This window comes from Balaenoptera ricei, chromosome 2, assembly GCF_028023285.1.
Source record: "Balaenoptera ricei isolate mBalRic1 chromosome 2, mBalRic1.hap2, whole genome shotgun sequence".
Taxonomy (NCBI): domain Eukaryota; kingdom Metazoa; phylum Chordata; class Mammalia; order Artiodactyla; family Balaenopteridae; genus Balaenoptera; species Balaenoptera ricei.
In genome coordinates, this window is record NC_082640.1 from 81,213,920 (window position 1) to 81,236,141 (window position 22,222).

The window sequence follows — 22,222 nt, forward strand, 5'->3', positions numbered from 1 at the left end:
ATTCTGGGTAGCTCAGTCATCAAAATGCAATGTTTTTTGTTTCTCATTCCAAAGATAATTATTCTGATGCTTGATTTGTTTATTTTAAAATGTAATCTTTGATGACCTGAGTGAAAGAGTTGGCATGGAAGAAAAACCTAGCAAAGCCATGAAGATTTGCCTTTGTATGCGTCGGGGTATCATTAGCAAACAGATGGAAACTCAAATTAGGGTAATTTTGGATGGTTTAAGAAAGAGACTGTTTGTGAAGGTTTAGGTGGTGGGTTAGGGAAAACACGAGGGATAGTGGGGCTGTTAATATCCATAATCCCTAAAGCCTGAGGGGCGGAAGTCGCTACTGTGGTCCACAAGGAGAGTCTTCTAGGCAAGGCAACTTTGAGAGGCTTAGAGTCAAAGGACAAAGTCAGCTTGAATGAATGGATCATGCCCAGAGGGAGCGGACAGAATGAATACCTTACCTCACTCTTGCCTCCCCCACAGCTTTGCAGGGGCTCCCTACTGGCTGAACCCAATGGGAAACAAGGAGTAAGAGAGTCTATTGTTGTAATCAATACGCCCCAGCCCCAGGGAGAAAGTAGGGTGGATTCCAAGGGGCAAATGGAAGATATTCAGCACAGCCTTTCATTGTAGTTTTAACTAGCATCTAACACAAAGGCTGGCACATGGCAAATGCTCCTAAAAATGAGTCAAATGAAAGGGTATATGAATGTATCTGTGACCTAAACTGAACACAGTAGTGTATTTCATTTTTTCCTGGTTATGTTTAAGTTCATGTAACAGATTGAATAACACATGGTGATTTCAAGAGTTTAATACAAATGCGTGATCTTATTCTCTCCATCTAACTTTATATAGCCCTTTGTATTTCTCCAGTGGCACTTACTATCTTCTACCTTGTACAGAAACTACTGAACACTATCAGCCATCAAACTGTAAACTTCTCTCTCTCTCTCTCTCTCTTTCCCCCCTCTTCTCTCTCCCTCTCTTTTGGGCTGTAAATATACTTGCTTTCAATAAAGATTTGTAATGGCATCAATTCAAATACGAGGACTATGTCATATCACACAATTTAAAATTTTCTGCATTTAATTTCCCAGCATTTATTTTTTCTAAAATTCACTAACGCACCTACTTTGTATCCAGCATGATACTGAGCACTTAGATTAGAGGGATGAGTAAGCAAGGCCCTGTCTTCTAGGATTTACATTGGGAGAAGAGAGAAATGTAGATTAGCACTCATGATATGAGTCTATGTGCAAGGGGAGTGGTACAAAATGATCTTTCTGCTGGTGGGGGACAAGGGTGAGAAGAGTAGAAAAGAGAAGAAAGACCAAAGCAGCAATAGCCTACACACACACACACACACACACAGTAGACTCTAGAGGAGTGAAATCAGCCTATGTTAGAAAGGGTTTTTGGAAAGCAGGATGCATTTTTCTTATTCTCAACTTAGGTTCCTACAGTACAATTACTTCCAATTAACATTCAAAAGATGCCCTGGCCACTAAGTCTGCCCAGTAACTGGGCCCAGAATGAGAAGAAACTGGGAAGCAAGGAAGACATTCGGGGATAGAGAGTTTGTTGCTGATGTGAAAAAGATACCAACTGAAAGATTATCTCCTGAACAGAAGGGAGCTTTAGTCTTACCAAAATGAGAAGTAAGAAGTATGAAGTGTAACCCCAATTATTCACAACTATGGAGAAGAAAGCGCGGGGTGTAGGAAGTAATAATACATTCTGCTTTTTGCTGATTAAAATAAGTGTGAAATAGTGGGAAGGGTGTTGTCTCTGCCACTTATCTATATGAGTTTAGCAAGTTTCTTAATCTATTTGTGACTCACTTCTTAACCTGAACAAGCATGGATGGAGTTACTCACCTCGCAGGACTGGCTGGGAATACTGGCACAGTGGTGGACAACTTGCTTTCAGTGCCCAGTATTGCTCAGCATTACTGTAACCTTATCTAACACATCTCTACCTTGGGAAAGGATTCAGTGTGCTCAGGCCGTATCACATCACCACTCCTACTAAAGTTATTTGTGTACAGCTTTTTGACTGCACTGAAGAGCCTCACCCAGCGTTGAATGTCGTCAGACCAACTGCAAAATTTGAAGAGCCAAATCGCATAAATTCTCAATTTTTCCACTGCATAAGAAATGCTAACCTCTTGTCTTAGAAGGCAGTGCTAGCTAGTGGAATCCCACTGTCCCAGGGATAAGACAGGGGCATAGACGTGTTGGAGGGGATTCTGGTGATCTCTGAAAGGCTTATTAGCTAAAATGAGAGACCACTTCTGACTGTGCTTTCAAATCAGTATTAAGTTGAAGATGGCTAAATGAACTTTATTTAGCCTGAAGACATTCCTCAGCATTTTCTCCCATAGGTGGCATCAAGGTGAAGTTTCCGCTGTGGCCCTTGGCCTAAAGGCTAATCTCTTTATTTTGATGCCAGCTCTTCTGCCAACTAAATATTATTAATGTTAAGTTCTACATTTCTGATAAGAAGAGACCTTTTCTACAGTGAACCACTTCACAAAGGGTTTCTTTTCTTCTTATGGACATATCTTTTGTAATTTGAAGAACATAATTAGAGATAATTAATGCTTTATACATAATGAATGTATTGAAGCATATTCGTAGATTCAAAATGTGAGTCAGTAGCTATCTGATTTACATTTCAGATTAAAATATATTATACTCTACTTTAGCAGGAAACAAGTTATTATAATGGCCAAAACGATCTGATTTAAATTTTAAGAAATTTCAAATAAGCAAGGACTCAAAGATATTGCTCATAAAAAGTTAAAAAGAGGACAGATTATAGAATAAAGACATTTCACTTCATATATTTTAATATATACAGTCATTTTTTTTTTGTTTTTGCTTTATGAGCCATTTGTAACTTAGACATAAAAAATTCCCTTTGTCTTTAAAGCTTTTTAGATTTAGGTTCCTCAAGCTGTAATAAATGCTCAGGTAAGGAAACAGAATATGACACAGGATAGGTCAGCAATTAATCATTCTATGCCTCATTCCAAATTGTGTTATCCATTGAAAAGAATTCTACTTAATATGTTAAAGTTTTATACATTTTTCACTGTCTGCTACTGCATGAAATATTCAAAGAGCCCTTGGTATAATGAAATAGCTGTTACAGAAGCTTTTTTTAAAATGATGATGAATATTGTAATTAAGATTCAAGAAATGAATTTTGTACCAGCTTCTAAAACTGTAAGTAACACATTTTTGAGAAACCACAATAAAAAAGTATAAATTTTCAAGCTAACTACCCAATTTAAGCCATAGGGCCAACTCCAAGAGAAGAACATGGTAATTACTTTAAATACTAAAATAATTTCTACTAATGTTACACAAAATAGTTAACAGTGCAAGGAACTCTAAGGTACTTTTTAACCCTATCTATTAGTGGTGATATGGTGAATTTTGCTTTAAAAGCAAAATAAACACTTTTTCCTCATAAAAATATACTGTGGATATGCTTGACATGTTGGGATTTTAAAATTAAGAATGCAAGGATATTCTTTCCTGGACAGTTTCTGAATCCAGAATGCCTTCCTCTTTCTACCTCCTCATGACTCAGTTTTCCCACTGACTGTTCTGCCTTTCCGCTCTTCCCAAGGCAAATTTTTCCCTCTTCTAACATGACATGTTACATCACTTCTCATGTTGTTTCAGTCTAGTATTAGAGCAGGGTGTCCCAACCTCAGCACTACTGCCACCTGGAGACTTTAGGTAACTTCTTGTTGTGGACTGTCCTGTGCACCGTAAGACGTTTAACAGCCTCCCTGCTCTCCCCCCACTAGATACCAGTAACATGACCACCACTCCCAGATGAGACAAGCAGAGCTCTTCAGATATTTGTAAATTAATTGCCCTGGGGGGACAAATTCACGTCTGCTTGAGAACCACCATATTAGAGCACCTGGTGTACATAACACTATGTTCAGCTTTGAATATATGCCCCGTGGTGTGGGACTTTATTCAGAGGTGATGCTCAGTAAATATTTGTTAAGTGAATGCAGCATAATATGGTGTTTTCTTACTGCAGTACCTTGCTAGGCTAATAAACATGACACTCTTATGAATCGAACTCTCAGTTTCACTTGAGGACTTAAGAATACTTCTCTATCCATTTGGCATTTGTTTATTTTCCAATATTTGGAATAGAAAGAGGAGAGAAGACAGTGTTTTTTTCCAAACTGATGGATTTCATTTGAACTCTGGGCTCATAAATTTCGAATGAAACTCTATCCCTTTTTTTTTTTTTTTTTTTTTTTACTGGAGAAAGAGGACATCTAAATCTATTCTAAAAAGAGATCAAAGAAAGAGGAAAGGAAGGTGAAAATGGAGAGAATGGAGCAAGGGAAAAAAAGAGGAATAAAATAAAGAATAAGTGAGCAATATACAGCAAGTTTTTCTATACTCACACGCCCATTTGTGTAAAAACTGAATTAAAAATATTTTTAAAGAAAGTATGTCTTTCAGTTTGAAGACAGTGAAAAAATAATTCATTAATATTCATTGTTTTTTTTCCCCATATATTTAATGTTACAATTAATTTGCTAACACAGATCAGGAAAAAACAGAAAGGAGAAAGAGATGTGAAAGAACATTTTAACAAGAGAGAGGGAAAGAAGAAAACGGAGTAGGGGAAGATTTTATGAGAATACGAGAACAAAATATGGATGCTTTAAAAAGCACAGTTAAATTTCTAAAGGATTCCAAGTTCTTTTACACAACATGTTGATTAAGTAACACTTGAATGATGATTCATTAATACTTGTAGAGTATGAGTTAGAAATGAAGGAGACAAAAAATCAGTTTGTGTTTTGTCAGTCATAAAGTAAATGAAATATGTAAAATTTGTTTCCAAATGATGTTCACTACTTTATAAGTTGAGTTTCTCTAATTAGTTCTATATTCCTAACTTAAGAAATCATGAGAGAAAAAGCTCAAGTAATGGGGAAAAATTCATTCAGGGCATTTGGCCTTTATAATTTAATTAGCATCGAGAAGATGCAGGCATAATGGTTAAGAGCCCAGGATTTAGATCTAGAGGAGCTGACCTGGAATCTGGATCCTCACTTTCCAGCAGTGTGACCCTGGATTTGGGTTCCCCAGGGAGCAGAAAGTTGCGACAAGCATTCCATGGTAAATGGTCCATCTGGGAAGGCATCCTCCCTGAAGGGATGAAGCTTCATCTTACAGGGGAACTCTGCAGTTTGCGTAGAATTCATTTTAGAGTTGTCTGAACTGAGGAAGCTGACGTTTTGTCTGTTTTTTAATCTGCCAGCTTCCTATCTTTCACTGGTTGAGGGCTGCTTCCTGGGGATTAACTGTCTGACAGCCCAGCTTACCCTGAATGGGGCTCCTCAGGCAGAGGGTAGCAGGGGTTTGCAGTGTGCAGCACTAGCTCCCATTTCAAATTTTATATTTGAAAGATACCATAACACCAGTATGGTCTTTCTAAATTGTATTAACAAAATATAAATTAGATTAACAAAAATTAAACATAATAAATATTCGCGGGTATTTGGTACTGAGCCAAGTTCTAGAAAATTATTCGAATAATTGCAACAATATTTACACTGGAAACTGAGACTTCATTTGGTCATTTTGGACTCTTCCTGATACTAGGATAGCAGGTACAAAAAAGGGAGAGTTGATTCTACTATTAATTGTAAATGAGCATCTGCAGGGAGGATACCAAAGGAATCCAAGGGGTGGCACCCAAGTTCCTCTCTTTCAACACACCCCATGTCAAATGTTCATAGAAGAGTAGAGCAGCCCATGTAAATAAGACCCTCGAGAATTCAACTTTTCTATGTTTCTCTGTCAGTTAAAGAACCCTAGAAGCTGAGGTTCCTTAGAAGCCAAAGGAAATATGTGCTGGCCCCGGGCATTTGGAAGTCATATATACAACCCATGATAGGGACTGTTATAGAAATGGGGATTGCATCCTTTAATATGTTCTATTTTGGGGTATGTCATACAGAATTCTAACATTCAGTGAATTTTCCTCTATCTCTCCTTTCCCTATTTTATAAGGGATATGGTGCAGTTGCTAACTTTATTATTCAGTCTACGGTAATGAGTATTGCGATAGGATTGTGATAGAATTGGAAGAAAGGAACTGGATAAAAACTCAGAAACACTGCATCCATTAATTGATGAGACTTGGCTCGCCTCTGTTTTTGATTGAACAATGGTTATGTTCTATTAGGCAGCAGTGTTTCTCTCTTCCTCCTCCCCTTCCCCCAGTTTGAAAGTATAAGCAAGTATTTGAGCAGGTAGAAAGGAGAATTGTAGAGAGAGGGCAGGTGATTGATAGTGGAGAAGTCCCCATTATCACCAAAGACGTGGAAAGCATATATGAGCTGCGGTGGGCCCCACTGGAGGAAGCTGGGCGGCAACCTTCTGGCTGGGACCCCATTCCAGAGGGCTGGACACTAGGAGCAGACACTCAAGGAGCAGGAAGCCACAGTAGGTGCTGCAGGAGGCAAGAACTGAGGACTCCCTGAAGGGAGCTGAGCAGATAGGAGGATCCCTAGCACGGGGCCCTCAGGAAGCAGGTACTGGACGCAGCTGTACAGGGGGCATTAAAGACATCTCCCTCCTCCCCTTCAGTTTCTGCCCCCAAAACCCTGAAGCAGAGAGGGATCTAGAAGATGATGGGGACGGGGGAGCAAAGGGCACTTCAAGTCCCCTTCACACCTCAGGTCCTTTGGGCCTGATCATGCTGGGCTGGGGGGCAGTTGGAGGGATGACAAGGGAGTGAGGGAGGAGATGGAAATAGTTTCCTCTTGGCATGGTTGAAGGTAACTATCAGAGAAAAGGCAACCCATTTCATATCCATAGCCTACCAATTTCAATTATGCAAAAAAAAAAAAAAAAAAATTGTGTACTTAGAAAAAGCCAGAAAAGGGGAGTAAAAAAAGAAAAAAGAAAGACCAAGATGAAAATAAGTTATGTTGTCAGGGATTATTAGGATTATGAATCCTCTTATTCCCTGCCGCTATTTATTTTTGATGTTGCCAAACAATTCATACAAAAGAAAATCAACACGTGTGCCAAATTCCATACACCAAAACTGATATACATATGTAGGTTTTTTGGTGTAACATCTATGTTGAAACATGGGTTGTGTGTATATACACATAATGTATACCTATAAAAGCAGAGCTAAGTTTTTATACACTCACATTCTTTGGGAATAAAGCAACGACACTATTCTGATAAGATGTATTAGAATTGCATTCATATTTACACAGTTTAGAAAACCTTGAGGGATCATGGGTTCAAGGAGTAATGTATATCTTGACAAGGCTTTATGACTCAACTCTTTTCTCCTTTCTGGAACCATCCTAAAATGTAAGCTGGGTTTGAAGATCACATTAAGAGGAGTATTTATAGCATTTAGTCGGATACTATCAGAAAGCACAAAGTATGATGTTAAAGACAGGTCAAGCACCTACCTAGCACCTACCTACCTTGGCATTATCTTCCATGTAATTTGAAAAACGAAAATATCCATGATGAAACATAGACAAGTCTGGAGCATTTTCATCAGAGGAAAAAGATCCGTATGCTTCCTTTGAAGGAGCTCTCATGAATGAAGATAGTGTCCTCTTATTTCTTTTTATTATATCTGGGAGGCAATTTATTATGTTCTAGAGTTTGAGCCTGCATTTGGCTTTTTTTTTTTTTTGACTCAGAGGGACATTTTCAATAATCTCTCAGAAATGCCAGATCTTAAATACATGGAATTACCAAAATATAATAAATCACAAAGCAACTTGAAAGAAAGGTTAACAGTAATATCCTAGAAGCTTACGAGGTGGGAACTTTGCCACATGAAACAGATCTGAGTTTCCAATAAAATACTTGGCTCTTGGCTCATTTCAAAGTAAGTTAGAATTTTTCTCATATAAAATTAGGATTAAATGATGTTGCCCTCCTGAAAACCCGATAGCAGGAGATTTTTGCATTTGAAGGCAGGATTTGGGGAATTATGCTCTTACTTTGGAAGTTACCAAGACCAACAAACACTAACTCTTTTGTTCTAAATTGAGAATATCACAGTTATGGATATTCAAAACTAGGGTTTACTAAATTTTATGAAATTAGAATCAACAGCAAATGTCAACCACTCTATATAGTTTTAGTATTGAGCATATCCCAGTGTTATTGAAATTATAAAATAATTTGCTAAAGATTGGGCAATTTTCTATGAATAATAATTACCCATTCTTCTTGCTGCTTTAATTTATTATAGTCAAATTAGAGATATTATTTATAATGATTTCTATGTTGAAGTTTAGTTGTGTTCAGTTTACTTATTCTCACATCCAATGTGTTACTTACTCTGTGAGGTTTGAGTGTCTATGAATTTCTTTATCAAGGCATCAGTTGTTTGGGTATAAAGACTGAGAGCGTATCTCAGAGACTGAAGATCTGGGCTTTTCTCCAAGAAATTCTTTTTCAGGCCATTTCCTCCTGCATGAAAGTATTGCTAAAAAGAAAAAAATAATGTAAGCAGAGGCATTTAGAAAGAAGTATTAGATGAAGGATTTTATTGCCATAATCGTGAGGCTCAAATGGAATAATACAGTATGATCAACATGAGGTAGATACAAAGAAATAGCACCAGATGGCCATTGCCAAGTCATCACCATGTAGTTCAGGTTCCCTCAGTATCTCTGAAGTGTTGCTCTGCATCACAGACATCAGATCCTCGCAGCTTAAGACTTTTCCTCTCATTCAACACTTAAGTTAAAGAAATGGGATCATGAAGATGCAGTGGTCAACATGCTTACAGAATGCCAGGTTTAGATACTGTGTCAACTTGGTTGTTGACTTCTGTTTCCAGAACATGAGAAAAACATCTAAGGTTGTCAAATTTCATAAAGAAGGTATCTCCTGGTCATGTATTTTCCAGATACTAGTTTGCAATTCTAGGACAGGTGCCCACTGCTCTCATCTTCCCCATGATCTAATCACACAGTGGTGCACACATAGGCCAACCTGAGGATGCAGAGTGGTCCTTGGAAATCCAACATCTCCTTAACCTTGTGTCTGAGAAATGCAATGAAACACAGAGCTTCTTTCTTCTTCATTTTTTGCTCTTGTCATCCAGCAAACTCAAAGCATTGCAATGTTTATAGGTAAGATAATAGAGAACATATATATTTGACAATAAATGAGGTGATTGAGGGATATGAGCATTTCTAATGCTGCAGGTATTAAGCACAGACATCACTTTGGAGGGCTCACTAGAGATATGTGATAGGATTAAGGATGTTATTTCCCAACCGTTTATAGATGATAATGTGTTTATAGTATTCTAGTAATGTTAGATAAATGGTTCTCTCTCTCTCCCTGTACCAACAATGCTAAACTACACCCTCATTGCAACCTGCCTCATACAATCTAGGATTCTTACAGAATGGCATGTTTTGGAAAAGCTCAACAAATGATTCTGATACACTCTCCTAAATGGATATATGTTATCCCTCTATCCCACTTCTTAAAAATTTCTGAGGTGAAACATGTCAGTGAACTGAAAATTCATAATTGTCTTAGTTTTCTTCCCTAAGTAGAAACACATTTTGAGCATTTGTAGGCATCTGAGTGTAATTTCAGAGACCGTAATGTAGAGAAAACTAAGGGCACAGGCCTGAGGAAGTAGGCAATGGTGATATGATCTGAAGAAAGTTGGCTACAACTGCAGACACCCTCCTCCCAAAGAAAAACCCATGGCCACTTACATTTCCATTCCACTCCAGCTGGGTGCACTGTGAAAACACAAGCTGCACCTAAAGCTACCTATGGTTATGAAGAGGGGGCACAGCAAAATGGGAAGAGCCTTTTCTTATTTTTGAAGAGTCGACAAAGCTGTAATATTTAAACTTGTTCTGTACCTTGATCTTCTTATATAAATGTTAAAATATTTTCACATGTAGAAAGTATTTATTGAAGACTGAGAGTCTAGAATCGTTTCAGGTGCCTTGGTGGATGAAAAAAAAATATCAGAGTTCCTTTCTTTAGGAAAGGTGATATGATACTTAAAGTGGAAAAATATTAAATGAGTGTATTGAGAGTGGAAGGTTTCACTTGGATTTGTTTTTCCTGGAGGAGTGGTGGGGTGAGCTCTGGAGCTCTGTTTACGTAATGACCCAGGGAAGTATCATATGAAATAACATACCCTAACTGTAAAGAGTAGTGGGATAAACTGAACCAGGACTAGGTAGCATCTGTGGAGGGGAAGGCATTCTCCCTCTCAATGTTTCCCAGACAAACTTCAGTTTTATCAAACCTGAGCATAAGTGCTGGAGAATTAGTGAAGTACAGGAAGAATAACGAGCAGCAGCTACAATGATGTTTCACGATCTCTTGGCAACTGAGAGTTGTCAGAAATGCAAATTAATTATTTCTGGTGGGATGCAACTGATGACTGTTTTGTGGCTAGATCTGTTTTGCCTCTATCTGTAAATTTATTTCAGCTTTCCTCATTGCTTATCTTTATGTGTGGTTCTTGGAAATCTTCTTTGAGCCAGTTATAAGATCTTACTGGTTCCCTCATTAATTGATGAGTTAAATAATATTTTGGACAAGTTTTATAACTGCATGAATGTCACAGTTATACTCTAATTTTTTAAATTAATTTTTATTGGAGTATAGTTTATTTACAATGTTATGTTAGTTTCTGCTGTACAACAAAGTGAATCAGTTATACATATACATATATCTACTCTTTTTTTATATTCTATTCCAATATAGGTCATTACAGAGTACTGAGTGGAGTTCCCTGTGCTATACAGCAGGTTCTTATTAGTTAACTATTTTATATATAGCAGTGGGTATATGTCAATCCCGAACTCCCAATTTATCCCTCCCCCCCTTCCCCCTTAGTAACCATAAGTTTGTTTTCTACATCTGTGACTCTGTTTTGTAAATAGGTTCATTTGTACCATTTATTTTTAAAGATTTCACATACAAGCAATATCATATGATATTTGTCTTTCTCTGTCTTACTTCACTCAGTATGACAATCTCTAAGTCCATCCATGTTGCTGCAAATGGCACTATTTCATTCTTTTTTATGGCTGAGTAACATTCCATTGTATATATGTGCCACATCTTCTTTATCCATTCATCTGTCGATGGACGTTTAGGTTGTTCCCATGTCCTGGCTATTGTAAATAGTGCTGCAATGAACATTGGAATACATGTATCTTTTCGAATTATGGTTTTCTTTGGATATATGCCCAGGAGTGGGATTGCTGGATCATATGGTGGTTCTACTTTTAGTTTTTTAAGGAACCTCCATACTGTTCTCCATAGTGGCTGCATCAATTTACATTCCCACCAACAGTGTAGGAGGGTTCCCTTTTCTGTGTTTTTTAATCACAGTTTCAATTTCAGTACTTGTGATTGGTCTGTTCATATTTTCTAATTCTTCCTGGTTCAGTCTTAGAAGGTTGCATCTTTCTAAGAATTTGTCCATTACTTCTAGGTTGACTATTTTATTGGCATATAGCTGCTTATAGTAGTCTCTTATGATCCTTTGTATTTCTGTGGTGTCAGTTTTAACGTCTCCTTTTTCATTTCTAATTTTATTGATTTGAGTCCTCTCCGTCTTTTTCTTGATGAATCTGGCTAATGGTTTATCAATTTTGTCTTCTCAAAGAACCAGCTTTTAGTTTTACTGATCTTTGCTATTGTTTTCTTTGTTTCTATTTCATTTATTTCTGCTCTGATCTTTATGATTTCTTTCATTCTGCTAACTTTGGGTTTTGTTTGTTCTTCTTTCTCTAGTTCCTTTAGGTATAACGTTAGGTTGTTTATTTGAGATTTTTCTTGTTTCTTGAGGTAGGATTATATTGCTATGAATTCCCTCTTAGAACTGCTTTTGCTGCATCCCAGAGGTTTTGGATCATCGTGTTTTCATTGTCATTTGTCTCTAGGTATTTTTTAATTTCCTCTTTGATTTCTTCATTAATCTCTTGGTTATTTAGTAACATATTGTTTAGCCTCCATGTGTTTGGGTTTTTTATGTTTTTTTCCTTGTAATTGATTTCTAATCTCATGGTGTTGTGGTCGGAAAAGATGCTCGATGGGATTTCAATTTTCTTAAATTTACTGAGGCTTGATTTGTGACCCAAGGTGTGATCTATCCTGGAGAATGTTCCATGTGCACTTGAGAAGAAAGTGTAATCTGCTGTTTTTGGATGGAATGTCCTGTAAATATCAATTAAATCTATCTGGTCTATTGTGTCATTTAAAGCTTGTGTTTCCTTATTAATTTTCTGTCTGGATGATCTGTCCATTGGTGTAAGTGAGGTGTTAAAGTCCCCCATTATTATTGTGTTACTGTCGATTTCCTCTTTTATAACTGATAGCATTTGCCTTATGTATTGAGGAGCTCCTATGTTGGGTGCATATATATTTATAATTGTTATATCTTCTTGGATTGATCCCTTGATCATTATGTAGTCTCCTTCCTGGTTTCTTGTAACATTCTTTTAAAGTCTATTTTAGCTGATATGAGTATTGCTACTCCAGCTTTCTTTTGGTTTCCATTTTCATGGAATATTTTTTTCCATCCCCTCACTTTCAGTCTGTATGTGTCCCTAGGTCTGAAGTGGGTCTCTTGTAGACAGCATATATATGGGTCTTGCTTTTATAGCCATTCAGCTAGCCTGTGTCTTTTGGTTGGAGCATTTAATCCATTCACGTTTAAGGTAATTATTGATATGTATGCTCCTATTACCATTTTCTTAATTGTTATGGGTTTGTTTTTGTAGGTCCTTTTCTTCTCTTGTGTTTCCCACTTAAAGAAGTTCCTTTAGCATTTGTTGTAAAGCTGGTTTGATGGTGCTGAATTCTCTTAGCTTTTTCTTGTCTGTAAAGCTTTTGATTTCTCCATTGAATCTGAATGAGATCCTTGCCCGGTAGAGTAATCTTGGTTGTAGGTTCTTCCCTTTCATCACTTTAAGTATATCATGCCACTCCCTTCTGGCTTGTAGAGTTTCTGCTGAGAAATCAGCTGTTAACCTTATGGGAGTTCCCTTGTATGTTATTTGTCATTTTTCCCTTGCTGCTTTTAATAATTTTTCTTTGTCTTTAATTTTTGTCAATTTGATTACTATGTGTCTCAGCATGTTTCTCCTTGGGTTTATCTTGCCTGGGACTCTGTGCCTCCTGGACTTTGGTGGCTATTTCCTTTCCCATATTAGGAAAGTTTTTGACTATAATCTCTTCAAATATTTGCTTGGGTCCTTTATCTCTCTCTTCTCCTTCTTGGAACCCTATAATGTGAAAGTTGTTGCATTTAATGTTGTCCCAGAGGTCTCTTAGGCTGTCTTCATTTCTTTTCATTCTTCTTTCTTTATTCTGTTCCACAGCAGTGATTTCCAGCATTCTGTCTTCCAGGTCACTTATCCATTCTTCTGCCTCAGTTATTTTGCTACTGATTCCTTCTAGTGTATTCTTCATTTCAGTTACGTATTTTTCATTTCTGTTTGTTCTTTAATTCTTCTAGGTCTTTGTTAAACATTTCTTGCGTCTTCTCAATCTTTGCCTCCATTCTTTTTTCAAGGTCCTGGATCATCTTCACTATCAATCATTATTCTGAATTCTTTTTCTGGCAGGTTGCCTATCTCCACTTCATTTAGTTGTTTTTCTGGGGTTTTATCTTGTTCCTTCATCTGGTACATAGTCCTCTGCCTTTTCATTTTGTCTAAGTTTCTGAGAATATGTGTTTTGGTCCACAGGATGCAGGATTGTAGCTCTTCCTCAAAAGCTCAACTTTAAATAGGGTTTCTCCATTGGCCTCTGTAGCAGCTTGCACATACTGATTAAGCTGTTAGCTGTCTGTTTCAGAGCTGTTGCCTTTCTCCTTTTATTTTCAAATACTGTTGATTTGGCTTAGTGTTGGCAGGTAAATGTTATGTCTCTAAGGCCAACCACGCCAGCTGCGGCAGATCATTGTAATTCTGTTTCTTGTGCCATGTTCTATCCTTTTAACTTACAATTGAAACTACCTGCAACTGGTATGACTAATCCAGTCCAATTAGAATTTTAGTATTTAAGAAAGTTAATATTTTCATTGGTACTTGTGTAGAGGTTGAAGGATTTCACATTATTTTAAATATTTAAAAAATAAACTAAATAATTGAAATACAGTATTTTAATTTAAAAAGAACTAATCTCTCTGTAGGAATATTACCTGTTTTGGCTTGCTGCATTTTCCTACACCTTGTTAACATTTAGTGAAATAATGAAACATAGAAGCAAGGACACTGATTTTAGAGTTTGGAATCTTTTCTCAGCTCTGCCAATTACAAGCAACTCTGTGGCTTTAGGCAAACAAGTTAAACCTGCTTAGCCTCTGCTTTTTCATCTGTAAAATGTGAATGATCATTCTTGATGTACTTAACACCCAGGATGTTTACAAGGATCAGGAGAGATAATTTACGTATACGAAAGATGATTGAAATAATGCACAACACTATTTCAGTCTATAGTCTACAAATTCCATAGCATTCTCTTCCTTCAGTTCTCACTTTCTCATGTCCAGCTTATTGCTTAAATTCAGCTAAAGAGGAATTAAGGATCATGTCTTTGGCAGCCTGGGTAGCATCTACTGCTTCAGTATAAGAATATCTTTCTCATGAAGCCTCTGCCTTACAGTGTTCCCTTTGCTGGGCTCCCAGCAGATATTGAATCACTAGCTCTTGTGGCTACAATTCTTTTAAGTAGTACTCCTCTTTCTCCTGAATTCCTTTGCAGTCAACATTACAGTTAGTGCCTTGTAGTATAGTCAGGGCGAATCTCAGAATCAGAAAAGATAAAAGGGTCTCAAAGCAGGTAAAGCAGGTGTAGCATGGGGACCTCAGAGAAAAAGTTGGCATCACAGAAGTTGGGAAATAAGGAGACTGAAGACCTGACCTCAGACTCTGAGGTTCAGAAGGACCAGGGTCAGACTCTGGTCCTGGAGAACAAGATAATGACATGGATCCATTTGCTGGATCTTGGACACCAGGCAGTAGTTTTTTTCCTAAAGAGCAAGGCAAGTGTCTGGTGGCTGAGGCTGAACTAAAATATCATTGGATGACCTGGGAAGGAAGATGGGATAGTTGAGCTGTCAACATGTAGATCAGGGGGATCTGCTTGGGGATCAGGATTGTCCCAGAGTTTGGGCAGAACTAGTCCTGTGGGAGGTGGTCATTTGTCCCCACCAAGAAGAATTAGAGAAATGCTGGGGTTAGGAACAGGAGCCAGGTCTGTCAGTACATTGAATGCCATTCTCTATTTTCACAGAACATATTTTTCTTGTGCTCTCTCTCAGAGTCATCCATTGACCTTATAAAATCCATGAAGGGCTGAATTCTGATTTTAAAAATCTTACTTTTTTTTTTTTTTTTTTTTTACTGTTCATGGTGTGCCTCGGAGTTATTTTTTCTACTAGCACTTCCTTATTTGTAGCCATTAGTGCTGCTATAACTCCATAGGGTCAGTCATTTCTTATTCATATTTTTGAAAATTATTTTCAAAAAGAACAGGTTTTTTTATCTTTTCCTTTGTCTTCATGTTTACCATTTTAAAAAATGATTTTGCAAAATGTTTATACTTCCAGCCCATACTCTGGCTGCATCTTTAGAAACTCCATCACTGTCATCTCACTGCTGAAATTCACACTCGCCACTTTCCACCAGGTGTCACAAAATAGTCACCTCACAAATTTCATTTTGCAGTTTTTGACACTGAAGCAGCAAAAGATGTCCTCTTATTAAATGCTGAAACTACAAAAGTCATGGAGTAATAGTTTTTGAAGGTGTCCAATTGTTAAACAAATAGAACTCTGTTTTAATGACTACCATTGCAGTGTCTGTTTCCATCCAGTGAGATTATTCTGTGCTCGGAAAATGGCTCGTGGTAGCTCACAGTTCTTTGCTACACTATTCACACATCTTTGATAATAGATGCTTCCCCAAGTGAAGTATTGAGACATTGGACACAGTCCAAATTTAGGAGATGAATTAATTTTTCACTCTTTAATAAACTTTCACATATAAATATAAAATGTATGTATATAAATCTATAAAGAATCATATGAAAACAAAGAACTTCTAAGTTATGTTTTGAGATCTGCCTATATTTAGCCCACAATACAATAACTTTTGATCAACCTTTGGCTATGAAAAATTGATGCACACAATGCAATGCCTTTGCGTTTTCAGCAGAAAACTAAATTATTGTCCTTACTAAGAGAGAAGAGAAAATTGATCTTTCCAAAACCATTTCAGCAAACATAGAAAACACAAACGGAAATTCTGTTAATCCTAAATCCCCTGAAGTATCTATTTAACTGGGCTTTGGGGGTACATGTCTTTCTTTGAAAACACCTGTTAAACATAAATTTCATACACATTTTCTAAAGGTAGACAAAGGAAGCAACTCTAAGGGCAGAGCAATATGGATGTAATAATGACATAGTATGGCCTAAGTCTGCCACACTCCCAGAATGTATGTGTACAACTGTCTACTGTGTCTATGGATGGCACAGCTCTACAGACATGCATCTGGGGGTACCTTTCTCTGAGGGTACACAGAGAACTCTGGATCCATATCCAGGGACACTATAACCTTACCTTGATGGTAGCCAGGACCACCTCCATTATAGCACACTGTCTCCGTGTCAGACCCTTGGAATCCTCTCGAATCATGTGCTCCTGGAAAACAAACAAGTGAAAAACTGCTTATAAAATTACCAGTTCATTTATTTAACAACTGTTTTCAAACAAAATCTGTATATAATCCCTGTATGCAGATATTTCCCATTTGAGATATCTTTTTCATATGAACACATTTTAGAGGATGATTTTGTCAGATATTTAATAAGAATCCATTTTGCCAAAAGAAGAAATGCTTTTGAATGTTTTAATTTTAAAATGCTTTTAAATGTTTACTTAAAAAGCAGTGCTTTGATTCATAGGTGGCTTTATTTTTCACCTGCAAGCTAATGGTAGGGGAAAAAAAAAAGAGATAACCCTGGAAAATGTGTGTCCAAGCTATTCCACCTTAATTCCTACTTTCTGTTCTGTCACACAGAGGAAGGTCCATCATGTAAGGGATTTAGGAGGTAAATTTTAGCCTCATTCAATTATCACTGATAAAACCTACTTTAAGTATAATGCTCCCACTTTATTTTCTTTCTAGGATATCCTTAATACTTAGTCATTACCAGGAAAATTCCTAAAGAATTAACTGATTTCGGCTCTGGAGATTTTCTATATTTTAAAGTCATTTTTCAATATTTTGGAACTGATTTCCATATTAACAATGCATTTTCCTCATTGTTCACTATGAACTCTCTCTTTATTTAAAACTATTTTAGGGAAATGATGATAGAAAGTTGAAGACAACAATAAAGGAACTTTGTGTAAAAGAAAAATTTAGAAATTCCTGACCCCCATATTGATATAATCTCCCCAGGGCGTCCACTATTCTATGTCAACAACATTCAACAAATATTTATTGAGTGCTTATTATGTGCCAGCACTGTTCTAGGTGACAGATATATTGTTTCATAAAAGAAAGACTTTTGTCCTCCTGGAGCTTAAATTCTAACTTATGTAAGTGTCTCTTTGTGAATTAGAAGGAAAGCCGATGTAGCTCTGAGAATGCATGACTTGGTCAAGGGATCAGTGCTTTTGGTCAGTAATAAAAGGTGCTTCTTTTTCTACGGGGCACAGCTGCACATCAATACATGTGGCTTAGCAAGTGTTGCATGGGCCCTAACTCGGCCGTCATTCACTCCCTTAGTGGGACAGTTTTGTGCAATGTGCAAATTATACAGTCACAGCCAGTGGCTCATCCTTCTATTCTAGCCTTTGTCTTACTCTGTCATTTAGTAGATGCCATGACTTTCTGAAGATAATCTATATGTTTTACTCACTTCTGCAGACTTTCAGTGCCTATCTCTCTTGGCAATTATCACCTGCTAGGCCCTCAATATGTTTTTGGTAATTGAATTGTACTTCTTCAGCATATCCTAAATGATTCAATATGCTTGAATGGAATCACACTCCTCTGAATATTGTTGAAAACATGGTATAATGCTGGATCCATGATATACACTTCTGCATCTCACTGCCTCTTTCTCTGATACAGGGATTTCAACACAAACATGAGTCCATTTAATATTTTAAAAATATTAAAAAAACGGGTAGTTAGAATATTAACTACCCAGATACAGGGATTTCAACACAAACATGAGTCCATTTAATATTTTAAAAATATTAAAAAAACGGGTAGTTAGAATATTAACTACCCATTGAGACCCAAAAAAATGACGGAAAATTTTTGCCAAATTATAGAGAGAAATGCTTTACTTTATATTAAATAAATCTCTCTGACTTCATCAATCTTGACTGGCTTTTTGATGTGGTCAGATAATTTTTTAATAGATGCTAATACATAATATATGTTAATGCTATAGAAAAATACAATTCTTGCAAGAAATGATTTTCTGGGATTTAGCCATAGCTCATTGAAATAAGGTAGTCTCTGAAAAAGTCTTGTAATGAGTTACTCCTTGCTTGCAGTAAATTCATAGTCTCAGATGTATTTTTACTAACTGGTTTTGATATTGTATCACCTGTCCATAAAGATGTATTCATTTTTAAAAAAATGTTATGCCAAATAAATCTGATCCCATAAAATAGTGATAAGTTGGGCATACTTAATATTGCATACATGATAAAGTTCCAGAGGATGAAGTAATATAGAATATGTCAAAATCTGAATAAATGTTTGCTTAATGAATTAATCCTAAATCATAATCACATGCAGAAAAGCAATTAGTTTCTCTCATTGTTCTATTTTCCTTGTTTCTGTGTTCTTTTAAGTAAGGTAGTCATTTGTTAATATTTCTATATAGGATTTCTGAATTTACTCATCAATACAATTATTTCAAATGATGCTTTTCCTGTGGATCAAATCTGCTTTCAAATTAATACATGAAAATGAAAAGACCCATGATTTAAAATGAAAACAAAAACATTGAAAGTGACATTCTAGTAAAATATGGGAAAACAGCTTTATAAAATTTGCAGTTCTGCCTAGAAGAGAACATAGGCAAAACATTCTGACATAAATTGTACCAATGTTTTCTTAGGTCAGTCTTCCAAGGCCAGAAAAATAAAAGGAAAAACCAAGAAATGGGACCTAATCAAATGTACAAGCTTTTCAGCCAAATAGCACAGGGAGATCAGCTTGGTGCATTGTGACCACCTAGAGGGGTGGGATAGGGAGGATGGGATGGAGACGCAAGAGGGAGGAGATATGGGGATATATGTATACGTATAGCTGAGTCACTTTGTTATAAAGCACAAACTAACACACCATTGTAAAGCAATTATACTCCAATAAAGATGTTAAAAATAATAATAATTAATAAACAAACAAACAAAAAATGTACAACCTTTTGCACAGAAAAGGAAACCATAAACAAAATGAAAAGACAACCTATAGACTGGGAGAAAATATTTGCAAGTGATGTGACTGAGAAGGGTTAATTTCCAAAATATACAAACAGCTCATACAACTCAACAATAAAAAACCAAACAACCCAATCAAAAAATGGGCAGAAGAACTAAATAGACATTTCTCCAAAGAAGGCATACAGATGGCCACAGGCACATGAAAGGATGCTCAACATTACTAATTTTTAGAGGAATGCAAATCAAAATTACAATCAGGAATCACCTCACACGGATCAGAATGGCCATCATTAAAACTCTACAAATAACAAATGCTGGAGAGGGTGTGGAGAAAAGGAACCCTCCTACACTGTTGGTGGGAATGTAAGTTGGTGCAGCCACCATGGAAAACAATATGGAGGTTCCTCAAAAAACTAAAACTAGAGTTGCCATACAATCCAGCAATCCTACTCCTGGGCATATATCTGGACAAAACTACAATTCAAAAAGATACATGCACCCTTATGTTCATTGCAGCACTATTCACAATAGCCAAGACATGGAAACAACTTAAATGTCATTGACAGATGAATGCATAAAGAAGATGTGGTACATATATACAATGGAATACTACTCAGCCATAAAAAAGAATGAAATAATGCCACTTGCAGCAAAACATGGATGGAACTAGAGGTTATCATACTAAGTGAAGTAAGTCAGAATGAGAAAGACAAATACCATGATATCGCTTATATGTGAAATCTAAAATATGACACAAATGAAGCTATCTACAAAACAGAAACAGACTCACAGACATAGAGAACAGACTTGTTGCCAAGCGGGGGCTGGGGGAGGAATGGACTGGGAGTTTGGGGTTAGCAAATGCAAACCGCTATAATATATAGAATGGATAAACAACAAGGTCTTACTGTATAACACAGGGAACTATATCCAATCTCCTGTGGTAAACCACAATGGTAAAGAATTTGTATATATATGTATAACTGAATCACTTTACTGTATAGCAGAAATTAACACAACACACTAAATCAACTTCAGTTAAAAAATTTGCAATTCTGTGTTTTGGTTAGAGTTTTAATTTTTTAGATAACAATGTAGAAGGCTTATTGCTCTGTAATTCAAATAATAACAACTAAATGGACCAAAAATTTAAAAATCAAGGGACAATAATAGGAAAACATGATTTAAAACGAAGTTATTTTTCCATCACCTATGGATAACACGATTCTATTTTTAGTCCTTCAGATTATTTCAGTCTTAATGAATTAACTCTTTTAGGACATTTTATTCATAATTTGCTTTTAGTTCATTATAATCAAGAGAGAATTCACTGAATTGAGGGAATTTTGAGGCCACGAAGGGACCTAAAGTGTGATGTTTTCTGTGGACTCTGATTTTTCCCAGGTAGCGTGCATATGTCCACTGAGGATCCAGTCTCTCCCATTTAGTGTTCGTAAGATTTGAAGGGGGCTGCCTGTACCCCCAGCTCAGGGGTGGGTAAGTGAATTAAGCCAAATAGCAATATGCCATTCCCCAGGCCAGAGTGGTTGGCTTGGGAGTGGTGATAATATGCTATTAGAGTTGATGATGTGCCAGTGGACTTTGCTGGAATTCTTTGCACCAAGGGGGGGGGGGGTTTTGTTTGTTTGTTTGTTTTTTACAAGATTTCAAGTTCAAAAATGTTAGATATAAGCAGAGAACCATCTTACAAACAGGAAAGGAGGTTTGTTAAGGCAGTAAGTCAAACAAGGAAAGAGCAGAGTTGAGAGACAGTGAGTAACTGGGTTCTGTAACATTGTTTGACTTCCTAATCAGGCAGTGATGGAAACCAGAGTTATCCCAGGACTATAAAGTTTCATGGAGCAATGAATTCCTTCTTGCTTTTGTTAGTCTGGCTTTCCATCACTTGAAACTGAAATAGTTATAGCTGATATAACAAACATTCAGTTCAGAAAACTGAAGCTGGGGGAGATGGATTATGTTTCCCGATGTCACACAGAATGCTAGACACATAGCCAGGGCTATTTCTTTTGTAATAAGACACTGTGATGTTTCACTTTCACGGTTTCCTATGAGAAACTTCAACACTGTATAAATGCATTTTTCAAAGTAGGGACTAGAAATGTCAGGGAGGTAATAAGAGGGATCCAAGATCCAAAACGATAGCTTGACAGTGACATCTACCTTTTACTTTCCCTCTGAACCACCAACATCACTGAATACCTGTGAGAAACAATTTTATATCATGGTTATGTCTTCTAAATGGATTACTGGCTTTTCATTTTTTTCTGACAAAGGGGATAATGAAGGTGATATAATAAAGTACTGACGTTATAGGGCACCTATTTTATCTCAGTAAGTAATTATACAGTCAAATGGATTATCCTTCGCCTGTGTTGTACGCACAAAACAGTGCCAGTGATACCTAACCCTGAGCTGCCAGCTGGGGGAGGAAGCAAGATAACCTCTGTGAGTGGGAGATGGCATACTCTTGACAGTTACCATGCAAAGATAATGCATGCATTATCTCATTTATCCTCACAACAATTCTCTGAACCAAGTGTTAACATTGTCTGGATTTTACAAATGCCAAATCTGAAAATTAGAAAGGTTAAATACTTTGGGCACTGTCACATATTTGGAAGCAGCTGAGGTAGAATTTGAGCCAAGGTGGTCGGTATCTGGAACCCACCC

General features: G+C 36.8%; 1 protein-coding gene across 2 annotated transcripts in view; it reads right to left on the reverse strand.

Moving 5' to 3' along the window:
• The window catches only part of UNC13C (unc-13 homolog C), a 596,809-nt gene that overhangs the window by 40,597 nt on the left and 533,990 nt on the right, over nucleotides 1-22,222 (reverse strand). For both annotated transcript variants that reach the window (XM_059915534.1, XM_059915533.1), the window contains 2 exons: nucleotides 16,676-16,756; nucleotides 8,385-8,532 (listed from right to left, as the gene is read on the reverse strand). In XM_059915534.1, the coding sequence (XP_059771517.1) occupies nucleotides 8,385-8,532; nucleotides 16,676-16,756 (229 nt within the window). The remainder of the gene's footprint in view (nucleotides 1-8,384; nucleotides 8,533-16,675; nucleotides 16,757-22,222) is intronic.